General features: G+C 40.9%; 1 protein-coding gene across 2 annotated transcripts in view; it reads right to left on the reverse strand.

The window, feature by feature from the left end:
• adamtsl3 (ADAMTS-like 3) overlaps positions 1 to 17,500 on the reverse strand; it is a 236,604-nt gene that overhangs the window by 88,950 nt on the left and 130,154 nt on the right. For both annotated transcript variants that reach the window (XM_071400865.1, XM_071400866.1), the window contains exon 8: positions 479 to 553. In XM_071400865.1, the coding sequence (XP_071256966.1) occupies positions 479 to 553 (75 nt within the window). The remainder of the gene's footprint in view (positions 1 to 478; positions 554 to 17,500) is intronic.

The following is a 17,500-nucleotide window of genomic DNA, read 5'->3' on the forward strand; positions in this document are numbered from 1 at the left end:
ACGTGTGTGAGTGTGTGTGTGTGTGTGTGTGTGTTTTTCTTCGCAATTGTGTGTGCATGTCTGCGTCTCTACCTGCAAGTGTGTGTTTGAGTTTCTACTTGCCTGTGTGTGTGTGTGTGTGTGTGTGTGTGTGTGTGTGTGTGTGTGTGTGTGTGTGTGTGTGTGTGTGTGTGTGTGTGTGTGTGTGTGTGTGTGTGTGTGTGTGTGTGTGTGTGTGTGTGTGTGTGTGTGTGTGTACATATCAGAGTGGCTCGTGGTCAGTATGGTATGTGATTCTCACAGTGCTGGGCAGAGTTAGACATAACGTGATGACTTCCTCTATAAATCACTAGCACTGATCAGCTGCCAGAAGAACATTTGTTAGCCCAGATGTTTAGAGAGAAAGAGAGACCAAGAGAAAGTGTGTGTGGTTGTTTGTGTGTGAGTGTGTGTGTTTGTGTGCAGGTTGGACAGGCCCCTTGAACAGTGAAGTACTCACCTATGACATCAGGTCCCTTGGAGCTGACTCTCAAACTCCTACTTCCCAAGGGGACTTCCAGCACTGTCTTCACAGCTGTAGGACAAAGGAGATTGTATTTAGACTACTCAACAAATCCCAAAATGTCTCCACAATACCCCAAATGTCCTCACAATACACCACGATGTCAGCACAATACATCAAATGTCCCAAACTACACCAAATATCAGTTTGTTTCCACATTAAACCAAAATATATATCCAAAATACACCAAAATATACTCACAATGCACCAAATTCCTGAATACATACAATTGCCACAGTATACTTAAAATGTCAGCACAATACACAGAAATGTCTCCACAATACCAAAAATGTCCTCAGAATACATAAGACACTCTTAGAATACGATACACTAAATGTCCTAAAAAAATACACGCTTAGTTAATCTGGAATTAGATACGGCAGATGCAGACGTAATTAACAGATGGTCTCTCAACACGACACGTCATTTCTGAGAGTGGAACAATTGTCCACTAAGCTGTTGGGTAGATGGCACTCTCACAAGTTCTTGTTGCAGGTGTGGGAATAATGTGACAACTTTAAAGTAAAGACATCCCACACACAGCTCTTCCTCGTATCACTTATTTTATTAAAGCTGACGTGTCTTCCTCTTCGTCAGAGCTTTTGCTGAAGGCCAACAGGCTGACACGTAAGCTTTAATAAGGTGAGAAAATTAAAACGCTTGGAAGTGATAGGAGCAAGAGCAGTCTGCAGGTTTCTTTTCCTTTTTGGGGTAAACAATTGAAGCAATCTTTTCCTGTTCTTATTATCGAGCTGGCGTGACTGTTTCCTCCCCGTTTCAGTTGATTTGTACAATGAACTCCTTTTGGCTTCAGATCTCACCATGAACATGAACATCAGTAAATAAAGTTGGGCCGGTCCTAAATGGTACCCTATTCCCTATATAGTGCACTACCTTTGACGGGGTCCCCATAGGGCTCTGTCATGTAGGGAATAAGGTGCCCTTTTGGGACACACCCAGCGTGTAGGAGTTCTACTTCAGTTGGCAGATCATACTGACCTTCAGTGTCTTATCAACGAAGGGGGTTGGTGAGGCCAAAGGAACTTGTGCTGAAACAAGTCAAACTGTTGAAACACTTCCAGCAACCACTTAAGCAAACAGTCGACGTAAAAAAAATATGTGACAACTAATTTTGTGAGGTCAAATAGAACTGTGTTGAAACTATTTGGTTTCAAAGTGGAATGAAATAATGTATCTGTGATGTCTCTCGAGAAGTCACAGTGTTGAAAAACCTGGAGTAACCGTTGGACGGTAAAATCATTGTCAGAATTTAAGTCCCAAGTGACAGCCTAGAGGCCCTGGTCAAACGTAGTGTACTATACAGGAACGGGGTGCCATTTGGGACGTAGGCTAAGACTGTGATAAGGAATGTTCTTCCAAGGAGCAACATGGAATCTGAGTTTCCAAACCAGAGAGGAAAAAGTATAACCCATATTTCTCCCTCTACAGTCTGTAATGTGTCTAAATGTGTTCATGTGAAAACTGAAGAACAACAGCGACATGTACAGTAGAATATGTGTCCAATATAGTATGACCTCCCATAGCAGACAAATATGAGGTTAGGCAAGAAGGGTTTGTGTGTGTGTGTGTGTGCGTGTGTGTGTGTGTGTGTGTGTGTGTGTGTGTGTGTGTGTGTGTGTGTGTGTGTGTGTGTGTGTGTGTGTGTGTGTGTGTGTGTGTGTGTGTGTGTGTGTGTGTGTGTGTGTGTGTAAACCAGGTGATAACATCTGATATCTACTGTAGAAACACCTTGTGACAGTCACGTTAACACCCCCCTCCAACCAGGTGATAACATCTGATATCTACTGTAGAAACACCTTGTGACAGTCACGTTAACAACCCCTCCTCCAACCAGGTGATAACATCTGATATCTACTGTAGAAACACCTTGTGACAGTCACGTTAACAACCCCCCCCCCCCCCCCCCAACCAGGTGATAACATCTGATATCTACTGTAGAAACACCTTGTGACAGTCACGTTAACACCCCCCTCCAACCAGGTGATAACATCTGATATCTACTGTAGAAACACCTTGTGACAGTCACGTTAACACCCCCCCCCCCCTCCAACAAGGTGATAACATCTGATATCTACTGTAGAAACACCTTGTGACAGTCACGTTAACAACCCCCCCCCCCCCCCAACCAGGTGATAACATCTGATATCTACTGTAGAAACACCTTGTGACAGTCACGTTAACAACCCCCCCTCCAAGCCCCACCCAGTGTCTCTATACTGTAAACTTCTCACAGGTAAAGTACAAGTGACACAGAATGTGTGTGTGAACCTTTCCTCCCCGGTTCTCCCCACTCTTTCTCCCTGTACTCAACCCCCCCTGTACTCAACCCCCCCTGTACTCAACCCCCCCTGTACTCAACCCCCCCTGTACTCAACCCCCCCTGTACTCAACCCCCCCTGTACTCGACGCAGATTGGCATTTATTGGGATGACTCACGTACCGGAGGCAGCTCTGCAGAGTGGACACTAAGCCACAAAGTCATAAAATCCGATTTTAACCATAACCACACTGCTAACTCTAATGCCTAACCCAACCTTAAATGAAGACCAAAAAGCAAATTTTTGTTTTAATACATTTTTACGATATAGCCAATTTGAACTTTGCATCTAGTGGAAATCGCTCAGTTCTACCTCCAGAGCAATATTGATGACAGTGAAGGTCAACCTGTAATAGTGACAGGGGTTACAAAGAGCAGTATTATCGCTAACAGAACACTCCCATCGACTTCCATCCTTATGTAGCAAGAGTTTCAGGAGGAGTTGGAGTGATGATCTAAGATCAGGTCTCTCCTCTCCATCTAATACTATTCATTCTGATCTACAAGGCAAAACTGATCCTACATCTGCACTCCTACTCTGAGACTCTTGATACATACGACACAGTGTGTGTGTTTGTGTGGTGCACACATATAAACCATGCTGTGAACCAATCATTAAATACAGCAGTATATACAGTGCATTTGGAAAGTATACAGACCATTTAACATATTTTGTTACGTTACAGCCTTATTCTAAAATGTATTTTTTTTAACTCATCAATCTACACACAATACATCATAATGACAAAGCAAAAACAGGTTTTTAGACATTTTTGCTAAATTCTAACAAATATATCACAAATATCACATTTACATAATTATTCAGACCATTTACTCAGTACTTTGTTGAAGCCCCTTTGGCAGCGAATACAACTTCCAGTCTTCTTGGGTATGACGCTACAAGCTTGGCACACCTGTATTTGGGGAGTTTCTCCCATTCTTCTCTGCAGATCCTCTCAAGCTCTGTCAGGTTGGATGTCTCTCCAAAGATTTTTGATTGTGTTCAAGTTCGGGCTCTGGCTGGGCCACTCAAGGACATTCAAAGACTTGTCCCGAAGCCACTCCTGCGTTGTCTTGGCTATGTTCTTAGGGTCGTTGTCCTGTTGGAAGGTGAACCTTCATCCCAGTCTGAGGTCCTGAGCGCTCTGGAACAGGTTTTCTGCAAGGATCTCTGTACTTTTCTTTGTTCATCTTGCCCTCGATCCTGACTAGTCTCCCAGTTTCTGCCGCTGAAAAACATCCCCACAGTATGATGCTGCCACCACCATGCTTCACTGGTGTCAGGTTTAATGGTGCTTCACTGGTGTCAGGTTTAATCCAGATGTGACACTTGGCATTCAGGCCAAAGAGTTCAATCTTGTTTTTTGCTCTGACATGCACTGTCAACTGTGGGACCTTATATAGATATTTGCCTTTCCAAATCATGTCCAATCAATTGAATAGACCACAGGTGGACTCCAATCAAGTTGTAGAAACATTTCAAGGATGATCAATGGAAACAGGATGCACCTGAGCTGATAGCAAAGGGTCTGAATACTTATGTAAATAAGTTATATCTGTTTTTTAGGGGTAGGGGGAAAGGGGGATTGGGTGCAGTGCCTGAGGGTGATGGGGGAGGAAAGGGAGGATGGTGATGAAGGGGGGAGAGGGGGATTGGGTGCAGTGCCTGAGGGTGATGGGGGAGGGAAAGGGAGGATGGTGATGAAGGGGGGAGAGGGGGATTGGGTGCAGTGCCTGAGGGTGATGGGGGAGGGAAAGGGAGGATGGTGATGAAGGGGGAGAGGGGGATTGGGTGCAGTGCCTGAGGGTGATGGGGGAGGGAAAGGGAGGATGGTGATGAATGGGGGAGAGGGGGAATGGGTGCAGTGCCTGAGGGTGATGGGGGAGGGAAAGGGAGGATGGTGATGAATGGGGGAGAGGGGGAATGGGTGCAGTGCCTGAGGGTGATGGGGGAGGGAAAGGGATGATGGCGATGAAGGGGGAGGGTTACATCACTCTGGATCATCTTCACCATCTGGAAGTCACATGACTGGGGCACAGGGCAGAGAGGGAGAGGGAGAGAAAGAGAGGGAGAGAAAGAGAGAGAGAAAGAGAGAGCGAGAGAAAGAGAAAGAGAGAGAGAGAAAGAGCAAGAGAGAGAGAAAGAGCGAGAGAAAGAGCAAGAGAGAGAGAAAGAGCGAGAGAAAGAGCAAGAGAGAGAGAAAGAGAAAGAGCAAGAGAGAGAGAAAGAGTGAGAGAAAGAGAGAGAGAGAGAGAGAGCGCGAGAGAGAGAGAGAGAGAGCGCGCGCGAGAGAGAGAGAGAGAGAGAGAGAGAGAGAGAGAGAGAGAGAGAGAGAGAGAGAGAGAGAGAGAGAGAGAGAGAGAGAGAGAGAGAGAGAGAGAGAGAGAGAGAGAGAGAGAGAGAGAGAGAGAGAGAGAGAGAGAGAGAGAGAGAGAGAGAGAGAGAGGTAGACTGTCAGACCTCATTGTCAGATTTATCACTGCGCCTCCTCGTCATCCTCTTTTGTCTAAAAATCTGTTTTCACTTTCTTATTATGGGGTATTGTGTGTAGATTGATGAAGATTTTTTTTTTTAATCCATTTTAGAATAAGGCTGTAACATAACAAAATGTGGAAAAAGGGAAGGGGTCTGAATACTTTACGAATGCACTGTATGTTTTAGTGTGCTGCAGTGAAGTAGTACTGAGCACATTCACATGTCTCCTAAATATTCACAGCGTTTAATGTCATGTACAGCTAAAAATATACAAACATACATACACACACACACACACACACACACACACACACACACACACACACACACACACACACACACACACACACACACACACACACACACACACACACACACACACACACACACCTCAATATCCAGCCTGATAGGCGCACGATAGACTTCTTTCATTTCAGTTGAACTTGTGCCAAATGTGTTCCCCTGCTAAAGTGCTGCCTTTTCAGACACTTGTCTTTTTCCTAGTTCTTCTCCAAGCCTGTGGCTGAGAGGGGCGAGTCTTCTGTTCTAACGAGGCGAGAGGTTTATAGACAAGTGGAGTGATAATGCTATTCTCCGCTGTTTGAGAAATCTATTTTTCCCTCTGGCAGCACTAGATCTAAATCCCAAATGGTACCCTATTCCCTACATAGTGCACTGCTATTTATCAAAGCCCTATGGGCCCTGGTCTAAAGTAGTGCACTATATAGGGAATAGGGTGCCATTTGGGACGTAGTACTGGGACACTCCTTTTAACAATTAAGCACCGCTGGACTCCCACCAAAGTAATTATATATGGAAAGAGAATCGGTAAGTCTCAGATTATATTATGGTAATGAAAAGTCCATTCCAGATTTTCTGAGTTTGTTCAATTGTCTGAAATGACATTTTTGGGGAAAGTGACCGTCCACCCAAACAAATGAGTGAACAGTGAAACGTGGATGTACTCTGTTATGAGCTTGGTTGAGACTGATCTTTCATCGACTCGCCGATACATTGGAGTACTTCTGGCACTGGCGCTTTGGCTTTAAGCATATTACAGACACAACGACTGATACACACTATTCACAATCAGAAATCAAGGATCACAATAAACTAACGTGCTGTGTCATGCTTTCTCTGTGTGTGTGTGTGTGTGTGTGTGTGTGTGTGTGTGTGTGTGTGTGTGTGTGTGTGTGTGTGTGTGTGTGTGTGTGTGTGTGTCACTGGGGCATATTACATTCCCCTCAGACTCATAGTGTTGCTCTGAGGTTTAGTTGTCCAGTGCTGAGTAGAGATACACCAAAATCTCAAAGGAAACGAAATCAATGTGTGAATCAGTGTGGAAACGCTCTCTGCATATTTAGATCTTTTCCTTTGGTTGGGAATGCTGGTGCAGTGAGTGTGCAGAGTGAGCTGTGAGGAATGAAGCAGAACTGCCAGTTCCTCATTAGGAGCTTTTACAGTAGATTAATAAAGAGGAGAGAGCATGACTCTATCCCGAGTCCAGAGCCCAGACACACACACACGCTCGCAAAAACACATACGCATACACTCTTGCACGCAAGTTCACACGTACGTACGCACGAGTGCCCACACACATACACACCTACACACACACCTACACAAACACCTACACACACCTACACACACACACACACACCTACACACACACCTACACAAACACCTACACAAACACCTACACACACCTACACACACACACACACACACACCTACACAAACACCTACACACACACACACACAAACACCTACACACACAAACACCTACACACACAAACACCTACACACACACACACCTACACACACAAACACCTACACACACACACACCTACACACACAAACACCTACACACACACACACCTACACACACAAACACCTACACACACCTACACACACACACACACACACCTACACAAACACCTACACACACACACACCTACACACACAAACACCTACACACACCTACACACACACACACACACACCTACACAAACACCTACACACACACACACACACAAACACCTACACACACAAACACCTACACACACAAACACCTACACACACAAACACCTACACACACACACACCTACACACACAGGCCAAGAGTCCTTAGCCCCAGGTGCCCTGGATCATCATCCAGAAAAATAAGGGCCTGTAGCGCCCAAACTACTAGAGAGGTAGAGGAAGCTGATGGGAAGAGAGATGGAGGGGGTAGAGAGAGAAGAGCGAGAGAGAGAAGAGAGAGAGAGTATAAAAAGAGAGGGTATAAAGAGAGAGAGAGCGAGAGTATAAAGAGAGAGTATAAAGAGAGAGAGAGAGTATAAAGAGAGAGTATAAAGGGAGAGAATAAAGAGAGAGAGAGTATAAAGAGAGAGTATAAAAAGAGAGAGTATAAAAAGAGAGAGTATAAAGAGAGAGAGAGTATAAAGAGAGAGTATAAAGAGAGAGAGAGAGTATAAAGAGAGAGAGAGTATAAAGAGAGAGAGGGTGTAAAGAGAGAGAGAGTATAAAGAGAGAGAGAGTATAAAGAGAGAGAGAGTATAAAGAGAGAGAGTATAAAGAGAGAGAGTATAAAGAGAAGAGAGAGTATAGAGAGAAGAGAGTATAAAGAGAGAGAGAGTATAAAGAGAGAGAGAGTATAAAGAGAGAGAGAGTATAAAGAGAGAGAGTATAAAGAGAAGAGAGAGTATAGAGAGAAGAGAGTATAAAGAGAGAGAGTATAAAGAGAGATTATAAAAATAGAGAGTATAAAGAGAGAGTATAAAAAGAGAGAGTATAAAAAGAGAGAGTATAAAGAGAGAGAGAGAGTATAAAAATAGAGAGAGTATAAAAATAGAGAGAAAGTATAAAGAGAGATTATAAAAATAGAGAGTATAAAGAGAGAGTATAAAAAGAGAGAGTATAAAGAGAGAGAGTATAAAGAGAGAGAGTATAAAGAGAAGAGAGAGTATAAAGAGAGAGTATAAAGAGAGAGAGAGTATAAAGAGAAGAGAGAGTATAAAGAGAGAGAGTATAAAGAGAAGAGAGAGTATAGAGAGAAGAGAGTATAAAGAGAGAGAGTATAAAGAGAGATTATAAAAATAGAGAGTATAAAGAGAGAGAGAGAGTCTAAAAATAGAGAGAGTATAAAAATAGAGAGAAAGTATAAAGAGAGATTATAAAAATAGAGAGTATAAAGAGAGAGTATAAAAAGAGAGAGTATAAAGAGAGAGAGTATAAAGAGAGAGAGTATAAAGAGAAGAGAGAGTATAAAGAGAGAGTATAAAGAGAGAGAGAGTATAAAGAGAAGAGAGAGTATAAAGAGAGAGAGTATAAAGAGAAGAGAGAGTATAGAGAGAAGAGAGTATAAAGAGAGAGAGTATAAAGAGAGATTATAAAAATAGAGAGTATAAAGAGAGAGTATAAAAAGAGAGAGTATAAAAAGAGAGAGTATAAAGAGAGAGAGAGAGAGTATAAAAAGAGAGAGTATAAAGAGAGAGAGAGAGTATAAAAATAGAGAGAATATAAAAATAGAGAGTATAAAGAGAGAGTATAAAAAGAGAGAGTATAAAGAGAGAGATAGAGTATAAAGAGAGAGAGTATAAAGAGAGAGAGTATAAAGAGAGAGAGTATAAAGAGAGAGAGTATAAAGAGAGAGAGTATAAAGAGAGAGAGTATAAAAAAAGAGAGTATAAAGAGAGAGAGTATAAAGCGAGAGAGTATAAAGACAAGAGAGTATAAAGAGAGAGAGTATAAAGAGAGAGAGTATAAAGAGAAGAGAGTATAAAGAGAGAGTATAAAGAGAAGAGAGTATAAAGAGAGAGAGTATAAAGAGAGAGAGTATAAAGAGAAGAGAGTATAAAGAGAGAGAGTATAAAGAGAGAGAGTATAAAGAGAGAGAGTATAAAGAGAGAGAGTATAAAGAGAAGAGAGTATAAAGAGAGAGAGTATAAAGAGAGAGAGTATAAAGAGAGAGTATAAAGAGAAGAGAGTATAAAGAGAAGAGAGTATAAAGAGAGAGAGTATAAAGAGAAGAGAGTATAAAGAGAGAGAGTATAAAGAGAGAGAGTATAAAGAGAGAGAGTATAAAGAGAAGAGAGTATAAAGAGAAGAGAGTATAAAGAGAAGCTAGTATAAAGAGAAGAGAGAGTATAAAGAGAAGAGAGAGTATAAAGAGAAGAGAGAGTATAAAGAGAAGAGAGAGAGTATTAAGAGAGAGAGTATAAAGAGAGAGAGTATAAAGAGAGAGAGTAGAAAGAGAGAGTAGAAAGAGAGAGAGTATAAAGAGAGAGAGTATAAAGAGAGAGAGTAGAAAGAGAGAGTAGAAAGAGAGAGAGTATTAAGAGAGAGAGTATAAAGAGAGAGAGTAGAAAGAGAGAGTATAAAGAGAGAGAGTATAAAGAGAGAGTATAAAGAGAGAGTATAAAGAGAGAGTATAAAGAGAGAGAGAAAGAAAGGGAGAAACAGTAGAGCCTCACCAACAATCTGATGACTGTCAGAGGGCTCTGCTCTCCTCTGCCAGCTTCTCAATGGGACCTGGAGGTAGCCTACATGTCACTGTGACCCACCGTGAATTACTGGCGAGACGCTCTTTATTAGAGAGAACATAACGCGCTTGGATTGAGTTACCCTGAGATTTGGTCAAACAGCCTCTTAAAAGGAACAAGCACGATGCTGTGAAAACGTCTAACTCTGCCCGTCGAAACAAAAGTCCCAGTATTTCTTTGTCGGGAACTCGGACTCCAACTGTTTGAGCTCTTTGTTCCGAGCGAGGTGGAATTCTTGGAAGAGGAGAAGTGACTTAAGTGCGACTGGCAGACCCAGGCAGAGCGAATGCTGACGACTGGCCCTGTCCAACAACAATATAAATGTCTCTTTCCACTGCATAAGGCTCAGCTTCGTCCATATTAGTGGGCAGCTACAAAGACAGCCTTGTACTGGTAGTAGCTAGTAGAGGACAGAAGGTTTCTAGACAGTATAGACATACGTAGATACTGTGGCTCATGGTAATAATAATATGATATATGGACAGTTATGGCTGGGGTTTGACACGATCAAACACAACTAGGGTTAGGGCCTAGTAATGGTCTAATGGGGTCAGCCAGGGCCTAGTAATGGTCTAATGGGGTCAGCCATGGCCTAGTAATGGTCTAATGGGGTCAGCCATGGCCTAATAATGGTCTAATGGGGTCAGCCGCGGCCTAGTAATGATCTAATGGGGTCAGCCATGGCCTAGTAATGGTCTAATAGGGTCAGCCATGGCCTAGTAATGATCTAATGGGGTCAGCCAGGGCCTAGTAATGGTCTAATGTGGTCAGCCATGGCCTAGTAATGATCTAATGGAGTCAGCCAGGGCCTAGTAATGATCTAATGGGGTCAGCCATGGCCTAGTAATGGTCTAATGGGGTCAGCCATGGCCTAGTAATGGTCTAATGGGGTCAGCCATGGCCTAGTAATGATCTAATGGGGTCAGCCGGGGCCTAGTAATGGTCTAATGGGGTCAGCCATGGCCTAGTAATGATCTAATGGGGTCAGCCGGGGCCTAGTAATGGTCTAATGCGGTCAGCCATGGCCTAGTAATGATCTAATGGGGTCAGCCATGGCCTAGTAATGGTCTAATGGGGTCAGCCATGGCCTAGTAATGATCTAATGGGGTCAGCCATTGCCTAGTAATGGTCTAATGGGGTCAGCCAGGACCTAGTAATGGTCTAATGGGGTCAGCCATGGCCTAGTAATGATCTAATGGGGTCAGCCGGGGCCTAGTAATGATCTACTATTGTTGGTCAGGTCACATTGTCAGGAAAACATCTAACCCTGATAACATGTATTGAACATCATATTAAAATAGATAGGAAACATCTAACCCTGATAACATGTCTTGAACATCATATTAAAATAGATAGGAAACATCTAACCCTGATAACATGTCTTGAACATCATATTAAAATAGATAGGAAACATCTAACCCTGATAACATGTCTTGAACATCATATTAAAATAGATAGGAAACATCTAACCCTGATAACATGTATTGAACATCATATTAAAATAGATAGGAAACATCTAACCCTGATAACATGTCTTGAACATCATATTAAAATAGATAGGAAACATCTAACCCTGATAACATGTCTTGAACATCATATTAAAATAGATAGGAAACATCTAACCCTGATAACATGTCTTGAACATCATATTAAAATAGATAGGAAACATCTAACCCTGATAACATGTCTTGAACCATATTAAAATAGATAGGAAACATCTAACCCTGATAACATGTATTGAACCATATTAAAATAGATAGGAAACATCTAACCCTGATAACATGTCTTGAACCATATTAAAATAGATAGGAAACATCTAACCCTGATAACATGTCTTGAACATCATATTAAAATAGATAGGAAACATCTAACCCTGATAACATGTCTTGAACATCATATTAAAATAGATAGGAAACATCTAACCCTGATAACATGTCTTGAACATCATATTAAAATAGATAGGAAACATCTAACCCTGATAACATGTCTTGAACATCATATTAAAATAGATAGGAAACATCTAACCCTGATAACATGTCTTGAACATCATATTAAAATAGATAGGAAACATCTAACCCTGATAACATGTCTTGAACATCATAGTAAAATAGATAGGAAACATCTAACCCTGATAACATGTCTTGAACATCATATTAAAATAGATAGGAAACATCTAACCCTGATAACATGTATTGAACATCATATTAAAATAGATAGGAAACATCTAACCCTGATAACATGTATTGAACATCATAGTAAAATAGATAGGAAACATCTAACCCTGATAACATGTCTTGAACATCATATTAAAATAGATAGGAAACATCTAACCCTGATAACATGTATTGAACATCATATTAAAATAGATAGGAAACATCTAACCCTGATAACATGTCTTGAACATCATATTAAAATAGATAGGAAACATCTAACCCTGATAACATGTCTTGAACATCATATTAAAATAGATAGGAAACATCTAACCCTGATAACATGTCTTGAACATCATAGTAAAATAGATAGGAAACATCTAACCCTGATAACATGTCTTGAACATCATATTAAAATAGATAGGAAACATCTAACCCTGATAACATGTCTTGAACCATATTAAAATAGATAGGAAACATCTAACCCTGATAACATGTCTTGAACATCATATTAAAATAGATAGGAAACATCTAACCCTGATAACATGTCTTGAACATCATATTAAAATAGATAGGAAACATCTAACCCTGATAACATGTCTTGAACCATATTAAAATAGATAGGAAACATCTAACCCTGATAACATGTCTTGAACATCATATTAAAATAGATAGGAAACATCTAACCCTGATAACATGTATTGAACATCATATTAAAATAGATAGGAAACATCTAACCCTGATAACATGTATTGAACATCATATTAAAATAGATAGGAAACATCTAACCCTGATAACATGTCTTGAACATCATAGTAAAATAGATAGGAAACATCTAACCCTGATAACATGTCTTGAACCATATTAAAATAGATAGGAAACATCTAACCCTGATAACATGTCTTGAACATCATATTAAAATAGATAGGAAACATCTAACCCTGATAACATGTCTTGAACATCATATTAAAATAGATAGGAAACATCTAACCCTGATAACATGTATTGAACATCATATTAAAATAGATAGGAAACATCTAACCCTGATAACATGTCTTGGGTATCATATTAAAATAGATAGGAAACATCTAACCCTGATAACATGTCTTGAACATCATATTAAAATAGATAGGAAACATCTAACCCTGATAACATGTCTTGAACATCATATTAAAATAGATAGGAAACATCTAACCCTGATAACATGTATTGAACATCATATTAAAATAGATAGGAAACATCTAACCCTGATAACATGTCTTGAACATCATATTAAAATAGATAGGAAACATCTAACCCTGATAACATGTCTTGAACATCATATTAAAATAGATAGGAAACATCTAACCCTGATAACATGTCTTGAACATCATATTAAAATAGATAGGAAACATCTAACCCTGATAACATGTCTTGAACATCATATTAAAATAGATAGGAAACATCTAACCCTGATAACATGTCTTGAACATCATATTAAAATAGATAGGAAACATCTAACCCTGATAACATGTATTGAACATCATATTAAAATAGATAGGAAACATCTAACCCTGATAACATGTCTTGAACATCATATTAAAATAGATAGGAAACATCTAACCCTGATAACATGTCTTGAACATCATATTAAAATAGATAGGAAACATCTAACCCTGATAACATGTCTTGAACATCATATTAAAATAGATAGGAAACATCTAACCCTGATAACATGTATTGAACATCATATTAAAATAGATAGGAAACATCTAACCCTGATAACATGTCTTGGGTATCTAAAATTGATAGACATTTTATTTTTAGGTAAACTGGAAATACTATGCCGAAGTTCAATAGAATGTGGTGTTTTCCCTCCTAAATATGCTGAATAATCCCAGGCATCTACAGCTGTACTGTACAGGACAAACCCAATGTCACTGTTAGTCTCAAAAAGAAAGGAGGACCAAGGCACTCTTCATATAATTCATTAAAATGCCTTTATTTCTATGGCAAGTTCAATGGAAACTCTGACGCGTTAAAAACTCTGACGCGTTTGTGCTGCACTATCACTGTTAGTTCAACTAAATGTACAGTACACACCCAGTGTCACTGTTAGTTCAACTAAATGTACAGTACACACCCAGTGTCACTGTTAGTTCAACTAAATGTACAGTACATACCCAATGTCACTGTTAGTTCAACTAAATGTACAGTACATACCCAATGTCACTGTTAGTTCAACTAAATGTACAGTACATACCCAGTGTCACTGTTAGTTCAACTAAATGTACAGTACACACCCAGTGTCACTGTTAGTTCAACTAAATGTACAGTACATACCCAATGTCACTGTTAGTTCAACTAAATGTACAGTACACACCCAGTGTCACTGTTAGTTCAACTAAATGTACAGTACATACCCAGTGTCACTGTTAGTTCAACTAAATGTACAGTACACACCCAGTGTCACTGTTAGTTCAACTAAATGTACAGTACATACCCAATGTCACTGTTAGTTCAACTAAATGTACAGTACATACCCAATGTCACTGTTAGTTCAACTAAATGTACAGTACATACCCAATGTCACTGTTAGTTCAACTAAATGTACAGTACATACCCAGTGTCACTGTTAGTTCAACTAAATGTACAGTACATACCCAGTGTCACTGTTAGTTCAACTAAATGTACAGTACATACCCAGTGTCACTGTTAGTTCAACTAAATGTACAGTACATACCCAGTGTCACTGTTAGTTCAACTAAATGTACAGTACATACCCAGTGTCACTGTTAGTTCAACTAAATGTACAGTACATACCCAATGTCACTGTTAGTTCAACTAAATGTACAGTACATACCCAATGTCACTGTTAGTTCAACTAAATGTACAGTACATACCCAATGTCACTGTTAGTTCAACTAAATGTACAGTACATACCCAATGTCACTGTTAGTTCAACTAAATGTACAGTACATACCCAATGTCACTGTTAGTTCAACTAAATGTACAGTACATACCCAATGTCACTGTTAGTTCAACTAAATGTACAGTACACATCCAGTGTCACTGTTAGTTCAACTAAATGTACAGTACATACCCAATGTCACTGTTAGTTCAACTAAATGTACAGTACACATCCAGTGTCACTGTTAGTTCAACTAAATGTACAGTACATACCCAGTGTCACTGTTAGTTCAACTACTTTGAGCTCATACAACCACATCCCAATACTACAGTACGTTCTGGAGTGTTTTACAATGTTTTACCTTTATTTAACTAGGCAAGTCAGATAAGAACAAATTCTTATATTACAATAACGGCCTACCCTGGCCAAACCCTAACCCGGACGACGCTGGGCCAATTGTGCACCGGCCTATGGCACTACCAATCATGGCTGGTTGTGATACAGCCCGGGATAAAACCAGGGTCTGTAGTGACGCCTCTAGCACTGGGATGCAGTGCCTTAGACCGCTGCGCCACCTTGGATTATAGTTGAGTCAGACACTACACTACTGCTTGACCAAACGCCCATTGGCCAGTGCTATAGGTATGTGACAGATACTGTAAATATCTAAATATTCTAAATATGTACATGGTCACTTGATGTTATTTCTAACACCAATGCTTTTTAAGGGAGCGAGCCATGTTCATTTCCACTCTCCAGCGCATGCCAAGCCATGTTCATTTCCACTCTCCAGCGCATGCCAAGCCATGTTCATTTCCACTCTCCAGCGCATGCCAAGCCATGTTCATTTCCACTCTCCAGCGCATGCCAAGCCATGTTCATTTCCACTCTCCAGCGCATGCCAAGCCATGTTCATTTCCACTCTCCAGCGCATGCCAAGCCATGTTCATTTCCACTCTCCAGCGCATGCCAAGCCATGTTCATTTCCACTCTCCAGCGCATGCCAAACCATGTTCATTTCCACTCTCCAGCGCATGCCAAGCCATGTTCATTTCCACTCTCCAGCGCATGCCAAGCCATGTTCATTTCCACTCTCCAGCGCATGCCAAGCCATGTTCATTTCCACTCTCCAGCGCATGCCAAGCCATGTTCATTTCCACTCTCCAGCGCATGCCAAGCCATGTTCATTTCCACTCTCCAGCGCATGCCAAGCCATGTTCATTTCCACTCTCCAGCGCATGCCAAGCCATGTTCATTTCCACTCTCCAGCGCATGCCAAACCATGTTCATTTCCACTCTCCAGCGCATGCCAAACCATGTTCATTTCCACTCTCCAGCGCATGCCAAGCCATGTTCATTTCCACTCTCCAGCGCATGCCAAACCATGTTCATTTCCACTCTCCAGCGCATGCCAAACCATGTTCATTTCCACTCTCCAGCGCATGCCAAACCATGTTCATTTCCACTCTCCAGCGCATGCCAAACCATGTTCATTTCCACTCTCCAGCGCATGCCAAGCCATGTTCATTTCCACTCTCCAGCGCATGCCAAACCATGTTCATTTCCACTCTCCAGCGCATGCCAAACCATGTTCATTTCCACTCTCCAGCGCATGCCAAACCATGTTCATTTCCACTCTCCAGCGCATGCCAAACCATGTTCATTTCCACTCTCCAGCGCATGCCAAGCCATGTTCATTTCCACTCTCCAGCGCATGCCAAACCATGTTCATTTCCACTCTCCAGCGCATGCCAAGCCATGTTCATTTCCACTCTCCAGCGCATGCCAAACCATGTTCATTTCCACTCTCCAGCGCATGCCAAGCCATGTTCATTTCCACTCTCCAGCGCATGCCAAATCATGTTCATTTCCACTCTCCAGCGCATGCCAAACCATGTTCATTTCCACTCTCCAGCACATGCCAAACCATGTTCATTTCCGCTCTCCAGCGCATGCCAAGCCATGTTCATTTCCACTCTCCAGCGCATGCCAAACCATGTTCATTTCCACTCTCCAGCGCATGCCAAACCATGTTCATTTGAGGAATGTGATACAATACCTCAGCTGGAAGGCCAATAAATTGAGTATGCAAATACTTTTGGTGCCAATATCTACTTAATTAACCTTTAAAGACGTGTGGAAATGCTATGCTGTGCGGGAAATAGCCAAGAGCATCTTGACAAAATGTTAGTTTGTCAGATGTTTTTCACACCTCAGAAGTAGTAATGTTGAGATGTCCCATGCCATCTATTGTGGAGATCCAGCTATATGCCTCATTCCAAAATGAATGGAAACCTTTTCAAAGTTTGATTTCACCAAGACCTAAAATACTCCTGTAGTGTATTCCATGAAGCTGACTACAATAGCCAACAATTTACCAGGAAAAGGCTGACCTTCAAGTCAACATTTCTCAACTCTTTGAAACATGGAACGCAGTCCTGTTTACAGTAAACCAGTGCTTGGCAGACTGGAATGCAATAATTTAATTTAATTCACAAACCACACATTTTTCTAGTAAAAACATTGCCATTTTGCATGGTATTTAATGTCCCTAACCACCT

The sequence above is a fragment of the Salvelinus alpinus genome, chromosome 5 (assembly GCF_045679555.1).
Source record: "Salvelinus alpinus chromosome 5, SLU_Salpinus.1, whole genome shotgun sequence".
In the NCBI taxonomy this organism is placed as follows: Eukaryota; Metazoa; Chordata; class Actinopteri; order Salmoniformes; family Salmonidae; genus Salvelinus; species Salvelinus alpinus.